The following is a 26177-nucleotide window of genomic DNA, read 5'->3' as shown; positions in this document are numbered from 1 at the left end:
GCAGAATAACAGTACCACTACAAGAATTGAGGGAATGATGTTTTTCGATAGTGATAGGAATAGTATTGATATGTGAAAGAAGAGAAAGATCATGAGCTTGGGTAGAATTCTGGACTGTGATGATGCGCGCACCACTCTTAACAGCATGAAAGGAAATATCTCTACCAACATGGTGTAGGAGCGCTTTGCCAATACTATGGTTGGAAAGATAGGCAGTAGAAGAAGTCGGTCTTAATGTAAAGAATTTAGTCCATTGTGAGGTCTGAAACTGAGTGTGGAGAGGGAGTGCATGACGTGTCAGTCTTTTCCGAGTAGAAAGGGAAGGTAACGAAGTAACATCATTAGGAGATTGTCGTTGACGTTTAGAAGTGGGACCAGAGTCGGTCCGACGTGGGACGGGCCAGCGATTCGAAAATCGCGCACTGTAGAGGGAGAAGCCGGAAGCATAGTCAAAGGAGAGCGGAGGTCAGACAAATCGAAGGAGTCGGTGGAAGCCCCGGTACCTGAAGCGGGTGAGGAAACAGCACCAGCAAGAGGTACAGGGGCCTTAGGAATGTCTGAAGAGTGGCCAAAAGACGAGGCGAGGTCAGAACGGGGTGTGGTAACAATAAGGGGCCCGGGGGTAGCGGGGTCATGGATCGGGTACTCCATGGTTAGGTTACTTTTTTCTTTTTGTTTTTAAGAAAAAAAAAGAAAGAAGAAGAAGAAAAAAAAAGAAAGAAGAAGAAGAAGAAAAAAAAAAAAAAAAAAAAAAAAAAAAAAAAAAAAAAAAAAAAAAAAAAAAGAATAAAAAAAGGGGGGACCGGGGACGGATAGTTCCTAGGAGGAATGAAAGGGCCAGAAATCTCCCTCTGCGCCCAAGAGGACCTCAGCACCGCAAGTAGCGCAGATGCAGCATGGAACCCGTGCCATACCCTACCCATCATGCCAGTAAACCAGCAATCCGGGATAGCAACTTCACATCTGCCGAGCTACCTCGGTGGACAAAAGAGAGGGCGGCCGGATATCCACCACAAAGCATACCTCCTTCGGCCACCACCCCCGGAATCCGAAAGGTGGCTTCCAGAGATACACCCGTCTGCCAAAAGACACCCAAAGCCACCCTCCGGGATACCGGAGAGGGATCGGGACATCCCCAGGCAATCCAGATTCCACGGCAAACTACGCCACCACCAAGAACCTCAACGGAATGGGATGGACCCCGGTACCCTTTCCCCTACCTAGGAACTAGCGTGCCTGTGGGAAAAAATCCCAAAGGCCAAAAAGGAAGGGCAAAAGGGAGGGGTGGAGAGGAGGAGGAGGAAAGGAAAAAGGGGAGGATGGGAGAGGGAAGGGGGGATTGGGGAGTAATTAGATTTGGTCTGAGGAAGGAGACTGACAGGTCTAATTCCTCAGACCAAGAGCCTCTTCACCACGCCAAGGAGCCCCCCCTTGAAGAGATACAAGATGAAAAAAAAAAAAAAAATTAAAAGAAGTCTGAAATAAGCAATATAGACATTCCAGGCACTAAGGCAGCATTTCCGCTGTTCATGAATCATGTTCCCAGGCCTTTCCTACATTATACTTGCCCTCCAATTTTGGATTCATTATCATTACAAAAAACTGAAGATTTAACCTATTAGTTATGGTTTACAGCATCCCAATAATTGAATTAGACCTAGTAAAAACCCATAAGATAGACCAAGGGGTGGAGGGAAGCCTTAACCATCCTCAGGAAAATTGTCAAAAATTGAATATTCTCTCTACTTTGAGTCCTGAAACCAATGAAAATCATCTCTATTTCAGTAGTATAGCTTTCATTCTATTGACTGATACCAAGAAAGAGCTAATAAAACAAAACAAAAAAAACACCCTAGAAAACCCCTCCAAGTCACCATTTTAAACCAAACACACTGTCAGAATTTTGCTTATCCCATCATGCACTGCATGGGTCCAAAATTTACCACTCATAGTTTATCTGAGGGAGCCGAGCTCAAAACATAGATCTAAGTGGCCCTGGTGTCAATAACACAGATCTATGGACAAGATAGTGAGTGAGTTAACAAGTCTTGAATGCTCCTGTCAGTACTATTATTATTCTGTAGGATAAAGCACTAAACCCACAGAGGTCATATAATAATATAATTAAAGTGCTAAACCCCAGGGGATATATAGTGCCTAAAAAAATAAAGAGGAGCAATTAGGTTTAATTAAAGGAAGCAGAGGAAAGATCGAATTCCATGCATCAAGAGCCCCTCAATAATATCAAAGATAGGTTAAATAATCCAACAATCTGTATTATTCCTCACTTATTGTTCATCGACTTCTTCCTCTCATCTTTGTGACCTTCATATTCCTGAAGTTCACTTTCTTTTTCCCCCACACACATCCCTAGTTCTCATCCCTTCCTCTCATCTATGGTATTCTCCTATATTCTCTTCTTAGTATTAAATATGTATGGTATGTGGTGTGTTTCTAAATGGTTTAATAACTATGAAACCCTCTTTTTCTTAAATACTGTGGAATGAAGTGACTTAATTTTTATATACATGTAGGCTTCGCTTTACAGCATTTTGCTAATACAGCAGTTTTCATTTATACCCATTCTTCATTTATTCAGACTTCCTACAAGAAATATATTCATCACTCACTATAAGCTAAGGATGAAAATATTTTAAGGTAGGTAGTAGGTTGGTAGACAGCAACTGCCCAGGGAGGTACTATCGTCCTGCCAAGTGAGTGTAAAACGAAAGCCTGTACAGTGGTCCCTCGATAATCGTAGTTCTCGAGAGTCGTAGATTTCGGAAATCATAGAGATATTTTCGTATAAACATGGGCTCGCTAATTGTAGATTGACTCGCGAATAGTAGGTCATCCGGGACGTGTACGCACGGTGTGAGCCGGGGCGGCCTCCCTACCCAGCCAGTCTGGCATTGTTTACCAGTGAGCGAAGGTCCCCTCACGTGCTCCTACGAAATATTTCATAATATTCCACTCATTTTAGTGCTTGCAAGTACTAAATAAGCTACCATGGCTCCAAAGAAAGCTCCTAGTGCCAAGCCTTTGGTAAAGAAGGTGAGAAATACGATTGAATTTAAGAAAAACATCATTGAACAATATGAAAGTGGCATAAGTGCGGCCGAACTGGCCAGGATGCATAACAAACCCTACACAACTATATGTTCCATTGTGACCAAGAAAAAGGAAATCAAGGATGCTGTTGTTGCAAAGGGGTAAATATGCTGACAAAAATGAGATCACCAGTACTAGAAGAGGTTGAGAAGTTATTATCGGTGTGGATAAACGAGAAACAATTAGCAGGAGATAGTGTTATGACGTCGATTATTTGTGAAAAGGCTAGGCAGTTGCACGACGATCTGGTAAAGAAATTGCCTGCAAACAGTGGTGATGCGAGTGAATTTAAGGCCAGCAAAGGTTGGTTTGAGAAATTTAAGAACCGTAGTGGCATACACAGTGTGGTAAGGCATGGTGAGGCTGCCAGTTCGGACCACAAAATCGGCTGAAAAATATGTGCATGAATTCAAGGAGTACATAACAGGCTGAAGGACTGAAACCTGAACAAGTGTTCAATTGTGATGAAACAGGCCTCTTTTGGAAGAAAATGCCAAAGAGGACCTACATTACACAGGAGGAAAAGGCACTGCCAGGACACAAGCCTATGAAAGACAGGCTGACGCTCATGTTCTGTACTATGCTAGTGGGGATTTCAAAGTGAAGCCGTTACTAGTGTACCATTCTGAAAATCCCAGTGTGTTCAGGAAAAACAATGTTATGAAGAGTAAATTGTGTATGTTTTGGAAATCTAATAGTAAGGCATGGGTCACGAGGGAAATTTTCGTTGAGTGGTTCAATGAAGTGTTTGGCCCTAGTGTGAAGAATTACCTCCTGGAAAAGAAATTGGATCTCAAGTGCCTGCTAGTAACAGACAATGCACCTGCTCATCCTCCAAACTTGGATGACCTAATTTTTGAGGAGTTTGGGTTCATCACAGTAAAGTTCTTGCCCTCGAATACCACTCCTCTCCTCCAGCCCATGGACCAGCAGGTCATTGCAAACTTTAAAGAACTCTACACCACAGCAATGTTTCAAAGGTGCCTGAAAGTGACCTCAGACACTCACTTGACCCTAAGAGATTTTTGGAGAGAACACTTCAGCATCCTCCACTGCATAAGCCTTATAGGTATGGCTTGGAGGGAGTGACTACCAGAACTTTGAACTCTGCTTGGAGAAAATTGTGGCCAGACTGTGTCGACAAGAGGGATTTTGAAGGGTTTGGGACTGACCCTCATGAGCCTATGTCTGTTGTTAAATCTATTGTGGCACTGGGGAGTTCCATGGGGTTGGATGTGAGTTTGGAGGATGTGGAAGAGTTGGTGGAAGACCACAACGAAGAGCTCACCACTGAGGAGCTGCAAGAGCTTCAGCAGGAAGAGCAACAGATCGCAGCTCAGCATCTTGCTGCAGAGGAGGAGGAAGAGAGATGGAAGAAGGTGCCTTCTTCAGAAATTAAGGAGATTTTTGCAATGTGGGGTAAGATGGAAAGCTTTATGGAGAAACATCACCCTGTCAAGGCTGCTGCAAGCCATGTTGATAACATGTACAGTGACAAAGTCTTGGGCCACTTTAGGGAAGTGTTAAAGAGACAGCAGAAACAGAGCTCTCTGGACAGTTATTTTGCGAGACAGGACTCCAGTGACTCTCAAGCTGGTCCTAGTGGCATTAAGAAACAGAGACGAGAAGCAACCCCAGAAGAGCAATTGGTACCAGAGGTGTTGCTGGAAGGGGATTCCCCTTCCAAACTGTAAATAATCCAATCTCTCTCCTCCAGTCTCACATACACTAAGAAGAATCTCCAATAAAGGTAAGTGTTATGCTGTTAATGTTTCATTCATTTCCCATTGCATTGTTTATGTACTACATGTATATTTCATGTAAAATTTTTTTTTGTGTTAATACTTCTGGGTGTCAGGAACGGATTAATTGTATTTCTTATGGGGAAAATTCATTCGAAAATTGTAGATTTCGATAATAGTAGCTCCTCCAGGAACGGATTAAATACGATAAACGAGGGACCACTGTAATTGTTTTACATGATGGTAGGATTGCTGGCGTCCTTTTCTCTGTCTCATGAACATGCAAGATTTCAGGTACGTCTTGCTACTTCTACTTACACTTAGGTCACACTACACATACATGTACAAACATTTATATATACACCCTCTTGGTTTTCTTCTATTTTCTTTCTAGTTCTTGTTTATTTCCTCTTATCTCCATGGGGAAGTGGAACAGAATTCTTCCTCCGTAAGCCATGCGTGTTGTAAAAGGCGACTAAAATGCCGGGAGCAAGGGGCTAGTAACCCCTTCTCCTGTATATATTACTAAATGTAAAAGGAGAAACTTTTGTTTTTCCTTTTGAGCCACCCCGCCTCGGTGGGAGACGGCCGGTGTGTTGAAAGAAGAAGTAATATGTGTACTGTATGTGCATTTTTTATGCCTAGCTATAATGCTCACTTAATATATGATAGTGTAAACATGTCATCAGGCTCTTATATGCATCTGAAAGTGAAAAAAAAAAAAGGCAATGATTCACTTTACAGTGATTTTTACTTTACATTGGTAGCCCAGAACCTAACCTGCTGTACAAGCAGGGCCCTCCTGTTTTAATAAAAGATCTTGCCAGGAACAAGGGGCTAGTAACCCCTTCTCCTGTATAAATTATGTACTAAATTTAAGAACAAAAACTTTTGTTTTTCTTTTTAGATCAGCCTGCCTCAGTGCGATACAGCCGGTTCGTTGTAAAAAACTTTTGTTTTTCTTTTAAGGTCACTCTGCCTTGGTGGGATATGGCCAGTTCGTTGGAAAAACAAAAGAAAAATCTAAGGTTTCAAATCTCAAGAACTTTACAACCCACATGGTGTTCTTTGATTTGACTGAGTTAAGATTAAAGAAATTTTAACCCTTAAACTGGGTACATATTTAGTCTATGGTATGAGGAACTGTGAATGAAACATAAATCACTAGATTTAGGTTCAAATAAAGCTCCATTTAACTTAATATGTATAGAGGAAACATCTTGACTGTTATCCACCAAGTTTATAGTCAACCAAAAACTGTGAGAATGTAATTTTGCAGGATGAAAGCACTGGCTTTATTTTCTAAGCTACAGTATAGTATTTCAGACAGCAATTATGGTGATATCAGTGGTCCTATATACAACAAATATTGTTAGAAAAATTCACAATTGTGAAAATAGGTACTAAAAAATGCCTTCAAGAAAGCATAAAAATATTTGGCAAAAACTTTTCACAATATCTAAGGCTTTTTTTTCATCAGCACCATGGAAAAACCTTGCATTTTTTCTTGTTATTTTGCCAAGGCAGGGAGGAAGAATCCTTAGTAATTTGGAAATGCTTTAAAAATATATATATATTTAAAAGGGAGTATGTAAATGCCAAGGATCACCTTTTTTATAGACTGTCACACAGTAAAGCGCATGAAAAACAACATACCTACAATTGGTGTAGTGTAAATAAATACACATGAAAAAAATTACAAATGTTTTATATGTACTGTACAGTACAATACTCTACAATATAATGCTATGCACATTTTTAGTGCTTTGCTAAATTGTTTCTACCTGCTTCATTACGTATGAGGATTATAAATGCTTCACTTAATAGAAAAGTAATGTTTATATTTTTCGTACTCTTATTTTGTTTTTAGATATTGTTTTATTGTGTCTCCAATCTTATAAGTTTAAGGGAAAGGAAGTATGGCCACGTGAAACTTTGTTGACGTGGTCACTTTCAAAATTAAAACTTAGTTGAAGTGGTTTCTTTCACAATGCTTCACCTCTTTTTTACTGAGGGTTAAGTAACATTCCAAGGAAAGAATTATACATGTATTTTTATATTTTATAATAAATTTAATTTATTTCTAATATTTTAGCAATAGATTTTTTTACCTGGAACCTATCTCAATTTAATTAAAGGGTGAGAAAACATGACTCATTTTATGCAACTCTGCTTTATATTTTTTCTTGGAAAATAACTCACTTGTTAACTGGAGACTTGATTATACTGTATATTAGATCATACTATTAGGCTAAGACTGGCAAAGTTAAATTAGGTCTGCTGTTAAGAAATTAACAATGACTTTTGATGCCAACTTAGCAGGTGCTAACCTAGTTGATGACAATTATCACTGATAGTTCATTACTTTTCTAACATGACTGACATTTAATTCTGACTGAAACATGTCTGATATTCTACAAATTATACAGTCTGGAAATTTTTTTTAATTGTTGATCCATACAAGAAATTATACTTTACTAAATAAATAGTTTTTATTAATACTAGATTGTGGATCTTTTGGGATAAAAAAAAACTTGTTTATTACAAAAATTTGTACTCAATATCATACCATGTAACTCTGCAAAGAATTGCTGTCCGAATCCTGCCTAAAATTAAGTCTTTACCTTAAACCTCAATGAACATGACTTAAAGCCATATGATCCCTATTTAGGAATGAAGTCTTAGTTAATTATTAATGTATTTACATGAGTACATGATACATTGATCATTTGCTATTTCATCAGTGTCTGGAAAGGCCTTATCCTAAAGTCAAATAAGATTAACTTAAAACATATAAATTACTTACCATAACTTGAGCTACCATTATGTGCACTGCTGGCTTGTGCTTAGTGATTCTAAGAAGTCTGATAACCTGTTTGTATCACTGGTATTATGATATCACCAAAACCATGTGGATTTTGCTTAAAAAATACAATGTAGCTTACAGCATTAGAAAAGAATTCCACCACAGAGCTATTGTTCTCCCAGCAGCAAACATCAAAGTATCATTAGCCTTGAGTTACTAATACAATTATGGATTATAAAATATTCTTAAACACAACGATGACTGACTATACCCCGGCCGGGATTGAACTCGCGGTCAGAGTCTCAAAACTCCAGCCCGTCGTGTTAGCCACTAGATCAGCTAGCCACAATAAGATTCGTCCAACTAGGTATATTTCTACACCATAAGAAGGTTAGCACAGGCACCACTGTGACCACAAATGCAAGTTTTTACAGACGAATCTCCAGCTAGCATGGCCGTGACGAACTCTAGCTCAAGTCCCTTCACTGCTGTCAACATGACTCACGAAATCGTAATGACACGATTGCAAACAAACCATGTTGACGGCAGTGAAGGGACTTGAGCTAGAGTTCGTCACGGCCACGCTAGCTGGAGATTCGTCTGTAAAAACTTGCATTTGTGGTGACAGTGGTGCCTGTGCTAACCTTCCTATGGTGTAGAAATATACCTAGTTAGACGAATCTTATTGTGGCTAGCTGGTCTAGTGGCTAACGCAACGGGCTGGAGTTTTGAGACTCTCTGACCGCGGGTTCAATCCCAGCCGGGGTATGGTTTGTTTGCAATCGTGTCATTACGATTTCGTGAGTAATGATGACTGATAATGCTGCAGTTGTTTTAATGTATCAGCCATGCAACATTCACATGGTCAATTATCACCCAGTTTGCATATTTATAATGCCAAACCAAACATAACTCTTTACATCTGGTTCCCAACTGACAAATTATTTATTTGAAAAACTAATGAACAAAGGTTACATTAAAAAGATATATAAAAATATGTAAGTCACATAGCTCTATCAACAATATATTAATAATTTCAGAAAGACCAACAACTTTGGTATTACAACAGGGTGCAGATAGCATTATTTTTTTTTAATTTCTTTATTCAATGATAGAACAGGTTTCAGTTTCTTAACATTAAGGTATAAATGTGATACCCTATTCCAGAACATGTACACATCCAATCACTTGAATACAGCATAGATGAAGCAAGTAAAAATATACACCTGAGTGATGCCAGAGAAATTATATTTTTAATAAATCCAATTTGGACTTATTACACTTTTGTAAAATTTTGTAATTCTACCAGCAAAATTAATAATACAGTACAGTAAACCCTCCAGTTAACATACTTCCATTTAAATGACTTTGGAAATATGGAACAAAATCTGCTGGGGTCAATAAATTTGGAAACAATGGACAAAGTTGTATGGTTGTAGAATTGTTCACGATTGTTACAATCATGGCAAAACAATCTTTTCTCTGTCCACAACACTCTCCCGATTAGTATGTTAAATAGAGAGTTTACCATACAGGTACAAAATCTCAAATCCACAAGTCCCCCAAATGACATTTTTTAACACACAATTTCATTTGAAATACTACCAGAACTTTTTAGATGCTCTATTGCAAACTTTTTTTCTAGAGTTTTTTACCTCACTGTCAATACTAGTATTGTGAAGAGTTCTGCATATAGCCCACTAACTAGTAATCTAAAAGTGACACTGTTAAAACAACAGGACAAAGAAGCATCAGTGTGAAAGCTAAGTGAGAAACACTTTGCATCAGCTGTGGTTTTTATTACTGGGTTAAATGGCTACCATGATTCAAGGAGGCATAAAAGTCCCAATGTTAGAGTTCTGGATTGCCTACTTGATGTATATGATTTAAAAAAGAATTAAATTATACAAATTTATATTATTATTTATTTTAGACACTGTATACCAGTACAGTGTATTCTTTCTTTGTATTCTACACTCCCATACATTTAAAAAAATGTGTGTGGAACCCATGCATATATTGTCAGCAGGCAATCTACCTCCATCAGATCTTATTTACAATCTGCTTGTACATGATGAGTGATGAAGAGGGGGAAAAAAAAAAGGAGACAGAAAGAAGACTGAGGAAGGACAGAGGATGGAGAAAGACAGGAATAGAGATAGGGGGTACAGGGATATTAACCCCTAAACGGTCCAAACGTATATATACGTTCTCTCGCGTAGCGCCCCAAGCGTATATATACGTTTTCTTTGTCATTTATTCAACATTGCCACGATAAGCCTGAGTCGCCAAGACATGAGAGAATGGGTGTGCGCACTCACTGTCCGCCATATTAAAATAATTGGGGACACCTGGGTACCACATGCTCTTTTTTCCTATTAAAAAAAAAAAAAACTTTTTTTTTCTCAAAAAACTTTGGGCCCTACGCGAGTGAATGTATATATACACTTGGACTGTTTAAGGGTTAAGAAGACATAAAGAAGAATGGGATATTAATATTTCACTTACTGGCTTGGTGGGAAATAGCTGATGTGATAAAAAAGGGGGAAAAAAAAAATATATATATATATATATATTCAGGATTTGTAAGTGTTGTGGTGTGAAGTTTGTGCAACAAGGCAGACACTGATGTGAGAATAAAATGTCTAGTTAACATGCATCTCAAAAGCTTGAGTCCAGTGTCTTTACCCTCCACATTAGATATAACAATGGCATAAAGTAGGATAGCTGTTGGGTTGGATGGGTGCAAAAGTCAAGGAGCCATATGAATCGTACCAGTCAATTTTTTTTTTTTTTTGCTGTTGAATAGGTTTTATAGTGTAACTGATATTATTCGGTCCCACAAAACTGGGAAATCATGAAAACTGGCTCAGTTTCAGTTCTGAGGATGCTGGATTTGAGGGTTTGTATCCATTATAATAATTAGAATAAAAATATACTAAAAAGAATAATTTCCATCCTAATGTAGTTAAGGTTATTAAGAGTAAAGTCTTTCCATGACTTAACATAATTTTTCACAAAAATATTAGCAAATTTGACATACAAGAACACATTTTGGGACTTGTAAAACTATTCCACCATTACACAATTCATGTATTCAAATGACTCATTCATCTACATATTTTGCTTCAAAAATGAAAATAAAAATACCGCATTGCAATATGCTTAATATCTAAAAATGTCTCATGGATTAATCTGCATCATCTAATTACTCTAAACAAGATTTTTGAACACTGTTATAAGCACACCATAAATTCTGTATACAGCAGAGAAACAAAAACATGGCGTCTGAAATGAAATACATACATTAATTGGCTCAATACCGCTGTCGCTTAATGTCGACATATGGTGTACCTGTCACTACATTTCGTTTCATTCCCTGCTGAAACGGTTGATCTATTGCGCCACCTTGAAAATTAGCATTTCGCATACTTTGTTCCCGTTCGTTCTGCATCCACAATTCCTTCAATCTCTGGTCACGGTCGCTTTGCCGTTCATTCCTCATAGAACAGTGGTCTCCATAGCGATCACGTTGCATGCCCTGATAACAATTTGACATTGAAACATTAAACCAAGAAAATGGCTTCAAAATATTCCTGGATTTTCTAATCAGTGATTATGATGGTACAAATAAGACTGTTAGCAATAAACCAAACACTATGATTTGATTACATCTGGGTGATTAGAGGAAATATTCTAGCAAGTTTCATTATACACAAAATTTACTGAAATTATCATAAAAATGTACTTTATAAACACCCTTTTTGGTTATAAAAAATAAAATTGCAACCAGAACAGAATTCTGAAGCATTAGAAAATTGTGCATTTTTTATTTGTTATTTATGTTGAAAGATATTTGAATCTGAAATAAAATATGTGGAACTTATCACTAAAAATTTTCAGGAAATTAATTTTCTAATATTTAGGTACCTAAAAAAAAAAAAAAAAAAAAAAAAAAAAAAAAAAAAAAAAAAAAAAAAAAAAAAAATACTGCAGATGCCACAACAGTGGAAGTCAAAGGTGACCCCAGCCATAAAATACTGATGTCAAAGTCTAGTATCTTCATCGTCGTCTAGCCTTTGTTAAAGAGAGTCTGCCATACCTGAAGGTTACCTGAAGATGAGTTTGGGGGCCACTGTCCCCATGAACGGTCACAGACCAGGCCTCCTAATTAATGACCTGATTAAACATCAAGGCAGGGTGGCCCAAAAGGAAAAACAAAAGTTTCTCCTTTTAAATTTAGTAATACGTACATACAGGAGAAGGGGTTACTAGCCCCTTGCTCTCAGCATTTTAGTTGCCTCTTACGACATGCATGGCTCACGGAGGAATAATTCTGTCCCACTTTCCCATGGAAATGAAGAAATAAGAACAAGAACTAGTAAGGAAATAGAAGAAAACACCAGAGGGGCATGTAGGTAGTAGGTTGGTAGACAGCAACCACCCAGGGAGGTACTACCGTCCTGCCAAGTGAGTGTAAAACGAAAGCCTGTGATTGTTTTACATGATGGTAGGATTGCTGATGTCTTTTGTCTGTCTCATAAATATGCAAGATTACAGGTATGTCTTGCTACTTCTACTTACACTTAGGTCACACTACACATACATGTACACATTTATTTATACACACTCATCTGAGTTTTCTTTGATTTTATCTTAATAGTTCTTGGTCTTATTACTTTTCCTTTTATATCCATGGGGAAGTGGAATAAGAATCTTTCCTCCGTAAGCCATGCGTGTTGTAAAAGTCATCTAAAATGCCGGGAACAATGGGCTAGTAACCCCTTTCCCTGTAAAGATAACTAAAAAGAATAAGAAGAAGAAAATTGTCAAAGTGGGAAGTCTGAATGTGCGTGGATGTTGTGCAGATGATAAGAAAGAGATGATTGTGGATGTTATGAATGAGAAGAAGCTGGATGTCCTGGCTTTAAGTGAAACAAAGCTGAAGGGGGTGGGAAAGTTTCAGTGGAGAGGAATAAATGGAATTAGGTCAGGGGTTTCAAATAGAGTTAGAGCTAAAGAAGGAGTAGCAATAATGTTGAAGGATAAGCTATGGCAGGAAAAGAGGGACTATAAATGTATTAATTCAAGGATTATGTGGAGTAAAATAAAGATTGGATGTGAAAAGTGGGTTATAATAAGCGTGTATGCACCTGGAGGAGAGAGAAGTGTAGAGGAGAGAGAGAGATTTTGGGAAATGTTGAGTGAATGCGTGGGGAGTTTTGAATCGAGTGTGAGAGTAATGGTGGTTGGGGATTTCAATGCTAAAGTGGGTAAAAATGTTATGGAGGGAGTAGTAGGTAAATTTGGGGTGCCAAGGGTAAATGTAAATGGGGAGCCTTTAATTGAGCTATGTGTAGAAAGAGATTTGGTAATAAGTAATACATATTTTATGAAAAAGAGGATAAATAAATATACAAGGTATGATGTAGCACGTAATGAAAGTAGTTTATTAGATTATGTATTGGTGGATAAAAGGTTGATGGGTAGGCTCCAGGATGTACATGTTTATAGAGGGGCAACTGATATATCAGATCATTATTTAGTTGTAGCTACAGTTAGAGTAAGAGGTAGATGGGAAAAGAGGAAGGTGGCAACAACAAGTAAGAGGGAGGTGAAAGTGTATAAACTAAGGGAGGAGGAAGTTCGGGTGAGATATAAGCGACTATTGGCAGAAAGGTGGGCTAGTGAAAAGATGAGTAGTGGGGGGGTTGAAGAGGGTTGGAACAGTTTTAAAAATGCAGTATTAGAATGTGGGGCAGAAGTTTGTGGTTATAGGAGGGTGGGGGCAGGAGGAAAGAGGAGTGATTGGTGGAATGATGAAGTAAAGGGTGTGATAAAAGAGAAAAAGGTAGCTTATGAGAGGTTTTTACAAAGCAGAAGTGTTATAAGAAGAGCAGAGTATATGGAGAGTAAAAGAAAGGTAAAGAGAGTGGTGAGAGAGTGCAAAAGGAGAGCAGATGATAGAGTGGGAGAGGCACTGTCAAGAAATTTTAATGAAAATAAGAAAAAAATTTGGAGTGAGTTAAACAAGTTAAGAAAGCCTAGGGAAAATATGGATTTGTCAGTTAAAAACAGAGTAGGGGAGTTAGTAGATGGGGAGATGGAGGTATTAGGTAGATGGCGAGAATATTTTGAGGAATTTTTAAATGTTAAGGAAGAAACAGAGGCAGTAATTTCATGCACTGGTCAGGGAGGTATACCATCTTTTAGGAGTGAAAAAGAGCAGAATGTAAGTGTGGGGGAGGTACGTGAGGCATTACGTAAAATGAAAGGGGGTAAAGCAGCTGGAACTGATGGGATCATGACAGAAATGTTAAAAGCAGGGGGGGATATAGTGTTGGAGTGGTTGGTACTTTTGTTTAATAAATGTATGAAAGAGGGGAAGGTACCTAGGGATTGGCGGAGAGCATGTATAGTCCCTTTATATAAAGGGAAAGGGGACAAAAGAGACTGTAAAAATTATAGAGGAATAAGTTTACTGAGTATACCAGGAAAAGTGTACGGTAGGGTTATAACTGAAAGAATTAGAGGTAAGACAGAATGTAGGATTGCGGATGAGCAAGGAGGTTTCAGAGTGGGTAGGGGATGTGTAGATCAAGTGTTTACATTGAAGCATATATGTGAACAGTATTTAGATAAAGGTAGGGAAGTTTTTATTGCATTTATGGATTTAGAAAAGGCATATGATAGAGTGGATAGAGGAGCAATGTGGCAGATGATGCAAGTATATGGAATAGGTGGTAAGTTATTAAATGCTGTAAAGAGTTTTTATGAGGATAGTGAGGCTCAGGTTAGGGTGTGTAGAAGAGAGGGAGACTACTTCCCGGTAAAAGTAGGTCTTAGACAGGGATGTGTAATGTCACCATGGTTGTTTAATATATTTATAGATGGGGTTGTAAAGGAAGTAAATGCTAGGGTGTTCAGGAGAGGGGTGGGATTAAATTTTGGGGAATCAAATTCAAAATGGGAATTGACACAGTTGCTTTTTGCTGATGATACTGTGCTTATGGGAGATTCTAAAGAAAAATTGCAAAGGTTAGTGGATGAGTTTGGGAATGTGTGTAAAGGTAGAAAGATGAAAGTGAACATAGAAAAGAGTAAGGTGATGAGGGTGTCAAATGATTTAGATAAAAATTGGATATCAAATTGGGGAGGAGGAGTATGGAAGAAGTGAATGTTTTCAGATACTTGGGAGTTGACGTGTCGGTGGATGGATTTATGAAGGATGAGGTTAATCATAGAATTGATGAGGGAAAATAGGTGAGTGGTGCGTTGAGGTATATGTGGAGTCAAAAAACGTTATCTATGGAGGCAAAGAAGGGAATGTATGAAAGTATAGTAGTACCAACACTCTTATATGGGTGTGAAGCTTGGGTGGTAAATGCAGCAGCGAGGAGACGGTTGGAGGCAGTGGAGATGTTCTGTTTAAGGGTAATGTGTGATGTAAATATTATGCAGAAAATTCGGAGTGTGGAAATTAGGAAAAGGTGTGGAGTTAATAAAAGTATTAGTCAGAGGGCAGAAGAGGGGTTGTTGAGGTGGTTTGGTCATTTAGAGAGAATGGATCAAAGTAGAATGACATGGAAAGCATATAAATCTATAGGGGAAGGAAGGCGGGGTAGGGGTCGTCCTCGAAAGGGTTGGAGAGAGGGGGTAAAGGAGGTTTTGTGGGCAAGGGGCTTGGACTTCCAGCAAGCGTGTGTGAGCGTGTCAGATAGGAGTGAATGGAGACGAATGGTACTTGGGACCTGACGATCTGTTGGAGTGTGAGCAGGGTAATATTTAGTGAAGGGATTCAGGGAAACCGGTTATTTTCATATAGTCTGACTTGAGTCCTGGAAATGGGAAGTACAATGCTTGCACTTTAAAGGAGGGGTTTGGGATATTGGCAGTTTGGAGGGATATGTTGTGTATCTTTATATGTGTATGCTTCTAAACTGTTGTATTCTGAGCACCTCTGCAAAAACAGTGATAATGTGCGAGTGTGGTGAAAGTGTTGAATGATGATGAAAGTATTTTCTTTTTGGGGATTTTCTTTCTTTTTTGGGTCACCCTGCCTCGGTGGGAGACGGCCGACTTGTTGAAAAAAAAAATGCAAGAATTATGTGGATTAAAGTAAAGGTTGGATGCGAGAAGTGGGTCATAATAAGCGTGTATGCACCTGGAGAAGAGAGGAATGCAGAGGAGAGAGAGAGATTTTGGGAGATGTTAAGTGAATGTATAGGAGCCTTTGAACCAAGTGAGAGAGTAATTGTGGTAGGGGACCTGAATGCTAAAGTAGGAGAAACTTTTAGAGAGGGTGTGGTAGGTAAGTTTGGGGTGCCAGGTGTAAATGATAATGGGAGCCCTTTGATTGAACTTTGTATAGAAAGGGGTTTAGTTATAGGTAATACATATTTTAAGAAAAAGAGGATAAATAAGTATACAAGATATGATGTAGGGCGAAATGACAGTAGTTTGTTGGATTATGTATTGGTAGATAAAAGACTGTTGAGTAGACTTCAGGATGTACATGTTTATAGAGGGGCCACAGATATATCAGATCACTTTCTAGTTGTAGCTACACTGAGAGTAAAAGGTAGATAGGATACAAGGAGAATAGAAGCATCAGGGAAGAGAGAGGTGAAGGTTTATAAACTAAAAGAGGAGGCAGTTAGGGTAAGATATAAACAGCTATTGGAGGATAGATGGGCTAATGAGAGCATAGGCAATGGGGTCAAAGAGGTATGGGGTAGGTTTAAAAATGTAGTGTTAGAGTGTTCAGCAGAAGTTTGTGGTTACAGGAAAGTGGGTGCGGGAGGGAAGAGGAGCGATTGGTGGAATGATGATGTAAAGAGAGTAGTAAGGGAGAAAAAGTTAGCATATGAGAAGTTTTTACAAAGTAGAAGTGATGCAAGGAGGGAAGAGTATATGGAGAAAAAGAGAGAGGTTAAGAGAGTGGTGAAGCAATGTAAAAAGAGAGCAAATGAGAGTGGGTGAGATGTTATCAACAAATTTTGTTGAAAATAAGAAAAAGTTTTGGAGTGAGATTAACAAGTTAAGAAAGCCTAGAGAACAAATGGATTTGTCAGTTAAAAATAGGAGAGGAGAGTTATTAAATGGAGAGTTAGAGGTATTGGGAAGATGGAGGGAATATTTTGAGGAATTGTTAAATGTTGATGAAGATAGGGAAGCTGTGATTTCGTGTATAGGACAAGGAGGAATAACATCTTGTAGGAGTGAGGAAGAGCCAGTTGTGAGTGTGGGGGAAGTTCGTGAGGCAGTAGGTAAAATGAAAGGGGGTAAGGCAGCCGGGATTGATGGGATAAAGATAGAAATGTTAAAAGCAGGTGGGGATATAGTTTTGGAGCGGTTGGTGCAATTATTTAATAAATGTATGGAAGAGGGTAAGGTACCTAGGGATTGGCAGAGAGCATGCATAGTTCCTTTGTATAAAGGCAAAGGGGATAAAAGAGAGTGCAAAAATTATAGGGGGATAAGTCTGCTGAGTATACCTGGTAAAGTGTATGGTAGAGTTATTATTGAAAGAATTAAGAGTAAGACGGAGAATAGGATAGCAGATGAACAAGGAGGCTTTAGGAAAGGTAGGGGGTGTGTGGACCAGGTGTTTACAGTGAAACATACAAGTGAACAGTATTTATATAAGGCTAAAGAGGTCTTTGTGGCATTTATGGATTTGGAAAAGGCATATGACAGGGTGGATAGAGGGGCAATGTGGCAGATGTTGCAAGTGTATGGTGTAGGAGGTAGGTTACTGAAAGCAGTGAAGAGTTTTTACGAGGATAGTGAGGCTCAAGTTAGAGTATGTAGGAAAGAGGGAAATTTTTTCCCAGTAAAAGTAGGCCTTAGACAAGGATGTGTGATGTCACCGTGGTTGTTTAATATATTTATAGATGGGGTTGTAAGAGAAGTAAATGCGAGGGTCTTGGCAAGAGGCGTGGAGTTAAAAGATAAAGAATCACACACAAAGTGGGAGTTGTCACAGCTGCTCTTTGCTGATGACACTGTGCTCTTGGGAGATTCTGAAGAGAAGTTGCAGAGATTGGTGGATGAATTTGGTAGGGTGTGCAAAAGAAGAAAATTAAAGGTGAATACAGGAAAGAGTAAGGTTATGAGGATAACAAAAAGATTAGGTGATGAAAGATTGAATATCAGATTGGAGGGAGAGAGTATGGAGGAGGTGAATGTATTCAGATATTTGGGAGTGGACGTGTCAGCGGATGGGTCTATGAAAGATGAGGTGAATCATAGAATTGATGAGGGGAAAAGAGTGAGTGGTGCACTTAGGAGTCTGTGGAGACAAAGAACTTTGTCCTTGGAGGCAAAGAGGGGAATGTATGAGAGTATAGTTTTACCAACGCTCTTATATGGGTGTGAAGCATGGGTGATGAATGTTGCAGCGAGGAGAAGGTTGGAGGCAGTGGAGATGTCATGTCTGAGGGCAATGTGTGGTGTGAATATAATGCAGAGAATTCGTAGTTTGGAAGTTAGGAGGAGGTGCGGGATTACCAAAACTGTTGTCCAGAGGGCTGAGGAAGGGTTGTTGAGGTGGTTCGGACATGTAGAGAGAATGGAGCGAAACAGAATAACTTCAAGAGTGTATCAGTCTGTAGTGGAAGGAAGGCGGGGTAGGGGTCGGCCTAGGAAAGATTGGAGGGAGGGGGTAAAGGAGGTTTTGTGTGCGAGGGGCTTGGACTTCCAGCAGGCATGCGTGAGCGTGTTTGATAGGAGTGAATGGAGACAAATGGTTTTTAATACTTGACGTGCTGTTGGAGTGTGAGCAAAGTAACATTTTATGAAGGGGTTCAGGGAAACCGGCAGGCCGGACTTGAGTCCTGGAGATGGGAAGTACAGTGCCTGCACTCTGAAGGAGGGGTGTTAATGTTGCAGTTTAAAAACTGTAGTGTAAAGCACCCTTCTGGCAAGACAGTGATGGAGTGAATGATGGTGAAAGTTTTTCTTTTTCGGGCCACCCTGCCTTGGTGGGAATCGGCCAGTGTAAAAAAAAAAAAAACCACTACAAACATGATATATACTCTAGAATGAATAAAATAGGCCATAATATGGCAAGTGTCCAGGACCAGTCCGAGCATATAAAATTATTACTGTTCCTTCCTATAACGTGTTCTTTGGTCCTGGGTAAGAGAAAACAAGGTTTTTGAGAGACTAACTGCACTAGATCACTAGTGCAGTGATATATGAATATCTTGGAATTAAGTTATTGAATTATTTCATAAAGCCCACCATTTATTAAAATAAATGCAATAATAATGACAGGAATCATAAAAAAGTGATTGTTCTACAATTGGCTTGTGGAATATTGGAAATAATCCAAATATTTGGGGATCTGTGTGGGAGTAAAGGGCAAGATATTTTTGCAAATGTCAAAAACTTAGCAACTTTATTTTTTTGTAGAATAACTGAAGATAATTACATGATTACCTCCAATGAAAACATCACACTAGCATTGTTTTATAAGTACCAAGTCCCAAAACCACCTTTCGTTGTGCCATTTACCCTGGGGTTCTTGCCAAATGTCATTTTCAGTAAATATTTTTTTTTTTTGCTCGTAACTCGAATTTTGGCTCGCAACTCAAAGGAAAAATTCAACCGAGCGACAGCTCATAATTTGGAAAAATCATAAGTTGGGGCAATTGTAAGTCAAAGTACCACTGTACTGTACATTTATATTTAGTAATGTGTGACCAAATCTTCAGAATCAGTCTTAGTTTGGCTAATGATAAGTACAAGGCTTCGATGAGGGTCAAAAGCGTTTTCTCTGCTCACAGCAGAAATTTCCACTGACAAGTCTACTGATGAATACAGATATTCAACTAACGGCAATTCAATTTATATTTTAACAAGTGAGAAAAGACCTGCTTACTTATATACCATTACATTGCCAAAATGAAATTTCCAGACCTAGATCATCAACAATCATGGCCAATTACAAGAACTACCCATAAGTTGTCAACAGTGACAGTAAGACTGGACTTGTATATGGTACTGATGCAGAACTCCTGGACTTGGTACTCTTCATAAGGAATCTTAAGATTCCAAGAGAGTAGGTCATTTAATCCTGATGTGAGTAATCCCACTGTTTTGGCTCAAAAAAGCTTTCTTCAAAGACTGAAATGGGGTCTTTGTGTCAGAAATGGCTGTGCATTGGTCTCAACTGATCTCATAAGCTTATGTCTTTGCTGCTAAGTCCCTTATATTGCTGATGATCAGAATTAAAGGAATCTGATAAAATAATCTGGTCACTATTGGTAGAAGGCTCCTTGGGTGATGAGGCCTTAACCCTTTGACTGTCGCAACCCCCAATCCTGAGGTGTCTCCTGGTGTCGCAAAAAAAAAAAAAAAAAAAAAAAAAAAAAAAAAAAAAAAAAAATAAAAAAAAAAAAAAAAAAAAAAAAAAATTATTTTTTCTTATGAAATGATAGAAAATCTTTTCCCAATTTTAATGACAAAAAAAAACGAAATTTGATGGAAAACTGACGGAATTATGCTCTCGCAAAGTTAGCGACCTCGGCGCTGTTTACAAATCGGCTATTTCGCCCACTTTGAGGCCTATTTTCGGCTAATTCCATTGTTCCAGTCACCCAAACTCATAGCTATTTCTTTAGTACTCCATTTTTTCTATCGATAGAGTACAAGAAACTGCCCATTTACCGACTTCAACTACCTAATAATGTGGTCAGAAATTTGCTATTTGGCCAATTTCACGAAAACTAAAAAATATGACAATTTCAAAATTAGGTCCAGAATGAACAATGCAGACATTCCTGGCTCTAAAATAACATTTTCTTTGCTCATCAGTCATGTCTCCAGGCCCCTCTGATATTACTCTTGCTTTCTATTTTGAATTTTTATTCAAACAAAAAATAGAAGACTTACTATTATGCAGACTACTCCAATACTGTAATAATTGTATAAATAACATCAATCCATTCATGACTGCATATTAGAATGACTAGTTGGACATTTATTGGACAATGGCATCATTTGTTTACTTTTGAACATTGGCAAATATCAAACATTTCCCCTATTTTGAGCTCCATTTCTAGGTACTTTTTATAGTAAAATCAATCAAAAATCACCTCTATATCTATAATATGTTTTCCATTCTATCAAATGAGACCAAGAAAACGAGAATACAACCATAAATACTATACGAAAATAGACCACAAAGTCGGCATTTTAATTAAAAAAAAAAAATGGTCGGAGTTTTTTTTTCTCATTATGCACTGCGTGCTCCAGGATTTTTTTTATATGGTGCACACTGACCACACAGACCCATTCTCTCACATGTGGGCCTACCAGCTTTCTCCTGCTTGATTTGAAGCTGCTAGAATTTATGAGTATATATATGTCAAACACGGTACCTCGTAAGACGTATACAGTGGACCCCCGGTTAACGATTTTAATCCGTGCAAGAGGGCTCATCGTTATGCGAAATAATCGTTATGCGAATTAATTTTCCCCATAAGAAATAATGGAAATAAAATTAATCCGTGCAAGACGCCCAAAAGTATGAAAAAAAATTTTTTTTACCACATGTTAATTTTAATACACACAAACTGAAAAAGGCATGCACAATTACATGACACTTACTTTTATTGAAGATCTGGTGATGATTGATGGGATGGGAGGAGGGGAGAGCATTATCTTCTTACTGTTTAGAAGGGGAATCCCCTTCCATTAGGACTTGAGGTAGCAAGTCCTTTTCTGGGGTTACTTCCCTTCTTCTTTTAATGCCACTAGGACCAGCTTCAGAGTCACTGGACCTCTGTCGCACAACAAATCTGTCCATAGAGCTCTGTACCTCCCGTTTCTTCAAGACTTTCCTAAAATGGGCCATAACATTGTCATTGAAATAGTCACAAGCACGGCTTGCAACAGCTGTGTCAGGGTGATTTTCATCTATAAAGGTTTGCAGTTCAAACCACTCTGCACACATTTCCTTAATCTTTGAAGTAGGCACAATGGATTCCACAACTGGCATAGGCTTCTCAGGGTTAGCCCCAAACCCTTCAAAATCTTTCTTAATTTCCATACTAATTCTCACCCTTTTTACCACAGGGTTGGCACTAGAAGCTTTCTTGGGGCCCATGGTCACTTATTTTCCAGAAACACCACCGAAAACACTGTAATAATACGAAATATTCCGAGTGTATGCTTGGATGTTACCGCGGAGGCTGGCTGGTAAACAATGGGACGGCCGGCACATGTGAGGGCACATTGGACGCGTCTCGGACGAAAATCGCTATGCGGGTTTTTAATCGGTATGCGGGGCAAAAATTTTGCGATAAAAGTAATCGTTATGCGGAAAAATCGCTATGCGATGCCATCGTTATGCGGGGGTCCACTGTACTATATACGGCCGCGACAGTCAAAGGGTTAAAGTATTCTGTAAGGCTTTGATTTTCTGATAAACCAAAGGAGACCCCAGCCATAAAATAATGATGTCAAAGTCTAGTATCTTCTTCATTGTCCAGCCTTTTTTAAGGAGGGTCTGCCATACCTGAAGGTTACCTGACGATGAGTTTGGGGGCCACTGCCCCCATGGATGGTCACAGACCATCCATGGGGGCAGTGGCCCCCAACATCAACAACCTGATTAATCAGGTTGTTGATATTAGTGCATACAAGTAGTCCAGGGTAGGCACCACAGCTCTGCTGATCAAGAATTTGCACAGCTGCTTTTCCTTATACATGTATTTGTGATAGTAACATTGCTGTGATCCTTTAACTTAAGATCTTCTGATATTATCATTACTCATTCCTCACATTTCTGTTGAGCTATATTGAATGATTTGAGTTCTAGTTGTAAGTTCTTCAATTTTTTCATAGTGGAATTATTGAGAGTTGTCTTCATCAAACATCATAGTGTTTTCTGTGGTCCACTGGAAGACCTGGTTACTGTCAGCTTTGGAGACTTGCTGTGTTCTCAATGGATGTTACTCTTACATAAAATTCTAGTATTATCTGCAAATGATGATAGTGTACAATGGCATAGCTCATGTATGTCGTATGTTAAGTATGACAGAGAATGGGGGCAAGTACTGAATCTTGAGAAACAGAACTCTTCACTGTGGCAGCTTCAGATTTTACTTTATTGACTACTACTCTTTGATATAGGTAGTAGGTTGGTAGACAGCAACCACCCAGGGAAGTACTACCGTCCTGCCAGATGACTGTGAAACAAAAACCTGTAACTGTTTTGCATGATGGTAGGATTGCTGGTTTCTTTTTCTGTCTCATAAACACGCTAAGATAACAGGGATATCTTGCTACTCCTACTTACACTTTGGTCACACTTCATAGACACGCACATGCATATATATATATATACATACATCTAGGTTTTTCTCCTTTTTCTAAATAGCTCTTGTTCTTTTTTATTTCTTCTATTGTCCATGGGGAAGTGGAAAAGAATCTTTCCTCCGTAAGCCATGCGTGTCGTATGAGGCGACTAAAATGCCGGGAGCAATGGGCTAGTAACCCCTTCTCCTGTATACAATTACTAAAAAAGAGAAGAAGAAAAACTTTATAAAACTGGGTTGCCTAAATGTGCGTGGATGTAGTGCGGATGACAAGAAACAGATGATTGCTGATGTTATGAATGAAAAGAAGTTGGATGTCCTGGCCCTAAGCGAAACAAAGCTGAAGGGGGTAGGAGAGTTTCAGTGGGGGGAAATAAATGGGATTAAATCTGGAGTATCTGAGAGAGTTAGAGCAAAGGAAGGGGTAGCAGTAATGTTAAATGATCAGTTATGGAAGGAGAAAAGAGAATATGAATGTGTAAATTCAAGAATTATGTGGATTAAAGTAAAGGTTGGATGCGAGAAGTGGGTCATAATAAGCGTGTATGCACCTGGAGAAGAGAGGAATGCAGAGGAGAGAGAGAGATTTTGGGAGATGTTAAGTGAATGTATAGGAGCCTTTGAACCAAGTGAGAGAGTAATTGTGGTAGGGGACTTGAATGCTAAAGTAGGAGAAACTTTTAGAGAGGGTGTGGTAGGTAAGTTTGGGGTGCCAGGTGTAAATGATAATGGGAGCCTTTTGATTGAACTTTGTATAGAAAGGGGTTTAGTTATAGGTAATACATATTTTAAGAAAAAGAGGATAAATAAGTATACACGATATGATGTAGGGCGAAATGACAGTAGTTTGTTGGATTATGTATTGGTAGATAAAAGACTGTTGAGTAGACTTCAGGATGTACATGTTTATAGAGGGGCCACAGATATATCAGATCACTTTCTAGTTGTAGCTACACTGAGAGTAAAAGGTAGATGGGATACAAGGAGAATAGAAGCATCAGGGAAGAGAGAGGTGAAGGTTTATAAACTAAAAGAGGAGGCAGTTAGGGTAAGATATAAACAGCTATTGGAGGATAGATGGGCTAATGAGAGCATAGGCAATGGGGTCGAAGAGGTATGGGGTAGGTTTAAAAATGTAGTGTTAGAGTGTTCAGCAGAAGTTTGTGGTTACAGGAAAGTGGGTGCAGGAGGGAAGAGGAGCGATTGGTGGAATGATGATGTAAAGAGAGTAGTAAGGGAGAAAAAGTTAGCATATGAGAAGTTTTTACAAAGTAGAAGTGATGCAAGGAGGGAAGAGTATATGGAGAAAAAGAGAGAAGTTAAGAGAGTGGTGAAGCAATGTAAAAAGAGAGCAAATGAGAGAGTGGGTGAGATGTTATCAACAAATTTTGTTGAAAATAAGAAAAAGTTTTGGAGTGAGATTAACAAGTTAAGAAAGCCTAGAGAACAAATGGATTTGTCAGTTAAAAATAGGAGAGGAGAGTTATTAAATGGAGAGTTAGAGGTATTGGGAAGATGGAAGGAATATTTTGAGGAATTGTTAAATGTTGATGAAGATAGGGAAGCTGTGATTTCGTGTATAGGGCAAGGAGGAATAACATCTTGTAGGAGTGAGGAAGAGCCAGTTGTGAGTGTGGGGGAAGTTCGTGAGGCAGTAGGTAAAATGAAAGGGGGTAAGGCAGCCGGGATTGATGGGATAAAGATAGAAATGTTAAAAGCAGGTGGGGATATAGTTTTGGAGTGGTTGGTGCAATTATTTAATAAATGTATGGAAGAGGGTAAGGTACCTAGGGATTGGCAGAGAGCATGCATAGTTCCTTTGTATAAAGGCAAAGGGGATAAAAGAGAGTGCAAAAATTATAGGGGAATAAGTCTGTTGAGTGTACCTGGTAAAGTGTATGGTAGAGTTATAATTGAAAGAATTAAGAGTAAGACGGAGAATAGGATAGCAGATGAACAAGGAGGCTTTAGGAAAGGTAGGGGGTGTGTGGACCAGGTGTTTACAGTGAAACATATAAGTGAACAGTATTTAGATAAGGCTAAAGAGGTCTTTGTGGCATTTATGGATTTGGAAAAGGCGTATGACAGGGTGGATAGGGGGGCAATGTGGCAGATGTTGCAAGTGTATGGTGTAGGAGGTAGGTTACTGAAAGCAGTGAAGAGTTTTTACGAGGATAGTGAGGCTCAAGTTAGAGTATGTAGGAAAGAGGGAAATTTTTTCCCAGTAAAAGTAGGCCTTAGACAAGGATGTGTGATGTCACCGTGGTTGTTTAATATATTTATAGATGGGGTTGTAAGAGAAGTAAATGCGAGGGTCTTGGCAAGAGGCGTGGAGTTAAAAGATAAAGAATCACACACAAAGTGGGAGTTGTCACAGCTGCTCTTTGCTGATGACACTGTGCTCTTGGGAGATTCTGAAGAGAAGTTGCAGAGATTGGTGGATGAATTTGGTAGGGTGTGCAAAAGAAGAAAATTAAAGGTGAATACAGGAAAGAGTAAGGTTATGAGGATAACAAAAAGATTAGGTGATGAAAGATTGAATATCAGATTGGAGGGAGAGAGTATGGAGGAGGTGAACGTATTCAGATATTTGGGAGTGGACGTGTCAGCGGATGGGTCTATGATAGATGAGGTGAATCATAGAATTGATGAGGGAAAAAGAGTGAGTGGTGCACTTAGGAGTCTGTGGAGACAAAGAACTTTGTCCTTGGAGGCAAAGAGGGGAATGTATGAGAGTATAGTTTTACCAACGCTCTTATATGGGTGTGAAGCGTGGGTGATGAATGTTGCAGCGAGGAGAAGGCTGGAGGCAGTGGAGATGTCATGTCTGAGGGCAATGTGTGGTGTGAATATAATGCAGAGAATTCGTAGTTTGGAAGTTAGGAGGAGGTGCGGGATTACCAAAACTGTTGTCCAGAGGGCTGAGGAAGGGTTGTTGAGGTGGTTCGGACATGTAGAGAGAATGGAGCGAAACAGAATGACTTCAAGAGTGTATCAGTCTGTAGTGGAAGGAAGGCGGGGTAGGGGTCGGCCTAGGAAGGGTTGGAGGGAGGGGGTAAAGGAGGTTTTGTGTGCGAGGGGCTTGGACTTCCAGCAGGCATGCGTGAGCGTGTTTGATAGGAGTGAATGGAGACAAATGGTTTTTAATACTTGACGTGCTGTTGGAGTGTGAGCAAAGTAACATTTATG

The 26177-nt window shown here is 39.0% G+C and overlaps 1 protein-coding gene across 1 annotated transcript in view; it reads right to left on the bottom strand.

Moving 5' to 3' along the window:
* Positions 1-6545: 6545 nt before the first annotated feature.
* The window catches only part of LOC128696442 (zinc finger CCHC domain-containing protein 7), a 277915-nt gene continuing 258283 nt past the window's right edge, over positions 6546-26177 (bottom strand). Inside the window, exon 9 of the mRNA XM_070090407.1 lies at positions 6546-11200. Within this exon, the coding sequence (XP_069946508.1) occupies positions 10976-11200 (225 nt within the window). The 3' untranslated portion in view covers positions 6546-10975. The remainder of the gene's footprint in view (positions 11201-26177) is intronic.

Source organism: Cherax quadricarinatus, chromosome 31 (assembly GCF_038502225.1).
Source record: "Cherax quadricarinatus isolate ZL_2023a chromosome 31, ASM3850222v1, whole genome shotgun sequence".
In the NCBI taxonomy this organism is placed as follows: Eukaryota; Metazoa; Arthropoda; class Malacostraca; order Decapoda; family Parastacidae; genus Cherax; species Cherax quadricarinatus.
Note: the sequence above shows the minus strand (reverse complement) of the source record. Positions and strands in the feature narration are given on the sequence as shown.